A 4,240-nucleotide genomic window follows, 5' to 3' on the forward strand; every position below is an offset into this window, starting at 1 on the left:
ACATGTAGAAACATATTCACATATTATGGCACAAAATTCTAATTATGTGCAATTAAATGAATTGAATTAGTATTAACCAATTAAGGCATGAAATTTGTAGAAATCAATGGATTTGAGAGAAAAGATGAATTTGGTACAATTATTTGTTAATTGTATATTATATATATATGGAATCAGCCAAACCAGAGATTTGGAATCGAAGTTTGCTTATAAAGAACATTGACCAATTAAACAAAAAAAAAAAATTATAAGCATGTGTAGAACGTAAAGGGCTAATCTAAATATAAGGAGGGTATATGAACATGAATTAATGCATATCAATTGATTTAACATAAATATATCTCCATAAAAATGCACGTGAATTGATGTAAAGGAAAAAACATTAATTAATTCAAAGAGAGGTGCAAAGAAAACATAATGATCGAGAAAGATGAAATCACGTATTGCAGATTCAATATATGAATATGTAAAATTCACGTCTTATCAAATTAATTTTGATATACGTGATAGATGATTATGAAAAAAAATTACTATCTTCTAAGAGTTTCGTGCTGATAACGTGTTATAAAATGAGAGGAAAGAGAATATAGAAAACTCAATAAACTTTTTGTGTGTATTATTGAAAACCAAAACCCTATATTTATATGTAAGAATTAGGGAAACAATGGTAATAATTTCTAGGACTACAGGGGTACAAATATCATTCACCAATAAACTTTAATGGACTTTCCATTTACAACAGTAACTGTATTTTTTTAATTTACCCAAAATATTTATTCTTGGAATATGAGCAATTAACAAGATTGATTATCAAAGGGACCACAATAAGTTCATTAAGGCCAACGGTATGTGCACAAGAATTGTTTCCTAAAAATAACAAGGGCAACGAGCTAAGGATATACCAACATGCTAAAAATGTAATTCACAAAGGTGCAAAATATCAATGAAAATATTGCCATTGCATTGCAGGCTGATCTATTTTTGAGTCCAAAACCATGTACTTCGCCTTTCTATCTTGTCCAAACCAGATGCACCATACTTTAGTACCCGAAGAGATTTCATAAGAAATGCAGCAAACGAATTCTCCAGATAGTGAATATCATTGATCCTGAGAAAATAAAGATTAAACTCCGCATGTTAGATAATTGCATAGGATTGGGGGAAGTGGAAAACAGAGCAAAAGGGAAAAGGGAGACCCTGAAGGAAAGCACGGAATAACAATAGGAAAATTGGAACGATATATTGAATAGCAACCATACCTCCAGTTGTTGTGCAGCATTTGAATGAATGCCAATATTAGTGGGCACTCCCTCTAGAGGAGTATCAGCGTCATCTTGCCCATTAGTGTGCTTTCCACTCACGCTTGAATCTTTTGAATTAGAAAGAGCATCATCCTGAATCTATAGGAAAAAGCTCAACTGATTAAAGCAGCATTCAATTGATTCAATCCATATTATCAACTGATCAATGGGCCGATAGCATACAAGAGTTGCTTGATTATTCAGTTCCTCCTTATTAAAATTCGAAGCAGTGATTCCTTGGATGTACTCTTGCTGCACATTAAGATCAGCCCAGGATAAAGGCCTGACTAAAATGTTTAAAATACAAGCATGATAATATTGTAAAACAAACTACTGAGTCTATGCAACATTGATCACAACTCGTCTATTACTATACAGTTAAGGAAGAAAATATTGAATTACTTGCATCAATAGGAGAATCTTATGGTCTGTTCTCTTTGCCGTTTTCAGACCGTTTTCTGTTTTCGATTTTTCAAAACGGTGAAAACGCGTTCTCTTTCCCAGAAGAAAACGCAAAACGACCAAAATGTCGTTTTGGCTGTTTTGTGTACAAAACTTGTAAAAATCAGAAAACGCGGAAAACGGCCCAAATTAAAAAATTTCCACCGTCTTCTTCAATTCTCATCCCCTTCACAGTCGTCGCCTTCTTCTTCCAAACTCCACCACCACCGAACTCCACCACCAATTGAACCCTCTCACCTCCCCCCAGTGGCGGCGCCACACTTGGGCACTTCGAAAATAGTGGACCGCTCGAATTTTTTGCACAAGCCACTGATTGCACCAATAAATTAATCAACTTCTGGGCGAAATTGAAGTTGACCCATGGCTGCACAAGGTGCGTCAGGTGAAGAGGAGTTCAACCCATGTGGTCCGCGAACATGGGTCGACCGGACGATGCCGAAATCTGCAAAAATTGGATTCTGCTGGACAGGCTTCGCGACACCCAAAATTTCTGGGTTAAATTTAGATTTTTGAATTGTTGTTTGTGTTAAATTGGGGCCATGGTTGGGGTCGGTTTGTGGTAAGCAATCGACCAGTGATGGGCTCCGATCAAGTTGGTGGCCAAAGGTAGAGTTTCTGGCAATTTTCAAATGTCCGAACAGCCTACTTTGTGGATTGATTTCTGCCAAATCAAGTTGAGTTATGGGGAGATGTTGGTTAAGAATTGAAGAGGAGGTTAAGGGCTTTCCGATGGTACCAATATCCGGTGGTCTTGGTGGCCAAAAATTGCCAGAAATTTGATCCATGATGGCGGTGGGTGAAGGGTTGATTTGGTGATGGAGATGGAGATGGTTTTCGAAACAGGCTTGGGGTTTGGCCGACAATAAAAGCGTTTTCGACTTTTACGTTTTGAGAAACATTTTTTTAAAATGACCAAAAGAACGTGCTTTCAACAATTTCAAAACGAACACTCAAAACACAAAACTCAACCACGAAGAGAACACCCCCTTAGTTATCAACGGAACCAAAGCAGTGATTACAATACAATTTAAATTTTCATAAGACGTAGAAAAGAGTAGCCTGTTCTTTATTGATGTCACACCCTCATATTCATCTTATATTATTTCCTTGAATTTCTTTTCCAATTACATTTCATTTTTGGCTAACATTCCACTAATGCTCTTCATTCAACCAAAAAATGTTGCAAATATGTTTCTTGTGCATGACATAATTACCTGACATCAGACTAATCCATTTCTAATTCCATGAGCTAAATAGATGAAAAAGAGTTTATATCTACAAAAACCCGTCTATATGAAATTTAACAAACAATAAATAAAATTTACTGCAAGATCCACATCCAAGGTACAACCCTAACTTTCTTTTGAAGACTTCTTACAAAATCTTGCTCCATAATCATTTAAACAAGAATTGCTTTCTACGTTATGAAAGAAACAAAATTAGAAAGTACTAATATGTTGAAAATTATTTTACTGACATAATCAGTAAATATGTCTAATATCCCGAAATTCATTATACAAATATGATCCAAGTACAATGAATAAACTCATTTACTGAAGCTCAAACCTAATTGAGGGTTTATATAACAAATAAAGAAACCTCATATGTAGGAATGATGAAATGAAAGTAGTTTTTTATGTTTTGTTTGCAATCAATTCAATTGATTAATAAATGAAACATTATTATTCATGATTAATAGTACTTGAAGACAGAATGAAGAAGAGACTCTCCCCCCATAGTCACCAACATTTTCATCTTTATCAATTGTAATCCTAGGGATATTTTCAACTGTCATACCGTGTCAAAAATATTCTGGACCTCTTCAAATTTGTTGTTTCCACAGCTCCCATCCGATTGAAGAAAACGAAAATCGTTTAGAACAACTAAAAAATAAAATTTTGTAATCCCTATATTTTGCGAATCAAATAGAATCACATTTCACTTTGCACAACACAGCATATTCTTTTCCCTCTTTAAGCCCATAAACTATGATTCTCAGAAGAAATTGGAAACCCAATTTTTAATTCATAATTTCATATTCCTAAGACCCAAACTAAATCTCAAATTCAGCATAAGAGAACAACAACCAAATCAAGCTAAAATCCAACTCAACTTTTCCCAATAAAGTGCAATCTAAATTAAAACATGTACATTCAAGAAACTAAACAATTATACCACTAAACTACATTAAACCTAAGATAAAATACAGCGAAACCCAAAATCAGCATAGTAGTTGAACAAGTAGAAACATAATAATACTTCACTAAAAACTTATGGCCTAAGCTAATGAAATCACAGATATGAAAAAATAGATAACAAGTGAGGAGCTGACATCGAGAAAAAGAGGGACAACTTTGAAAATGGCTGGTAGATTCTTCCTATTTTTCACAATAACCTTTCTTATTAAAAGTACTATATTGCCCTTAATGAAATTATTTACAAGATCTATCTTATATCTTTAAGGAATTGTCAATCAG

General features: G+C 34.2%; 1 protein-coding gene and 1 long non-coding RNA gene across 2 annotated transcripts in view; one reads left to right on the forward strand and one right to left on the reverse strand.

The window, feature by feature from the left end:
- Positions 1-807: 807 nt before the first annotated feature.
- Positions 808-1,393, reverse strand: LOC111402013. The gene is made up of 2 exons (XR_002704153.1): positions 1,260-1,393; positions 808-1,108 (listed from the first exon to the last, which is right to left on the reverse strand). It is a non-coding gene; the product is annotated as an uncharacterized LOC111402013 (long non-coding RNA).
- A 1,156-nt stretch (positions 1,394-2,549) lies between these two features.
- Positions 2,550-4,240, forward strand: part of LOC111400591 (jasmonate O-methyltransferase) — a 6,673-nt gene continuing 4,982 nt past the window's right edge. Inside the window, exon 1 of the mRNA XM_023027997.1 lies at positions 2,550-2,555. Coding sequence (XP_022883765.1) covers positions 2,550-2,555 — 6 coding nt within the window. The remainder of the gene's footprint in view (positions 2,556-4,240) is intronic.

The sequence above is a fragment of the Olea europaea genome, chromosome 10 (genome assembly GCF_002742605.1).
Source record: "Olea europaea var. sylvestris chromosome 10, O_europaea_v1, whole genome shotgun sequence".
Classification (NCBI taxonomy): domain Eukaryota; kingdom Viridiplantae; phylum Streptophyta; class Magnoliopsida; order Lamiales; family Oleaceae; genus Olea; species Olea europaea.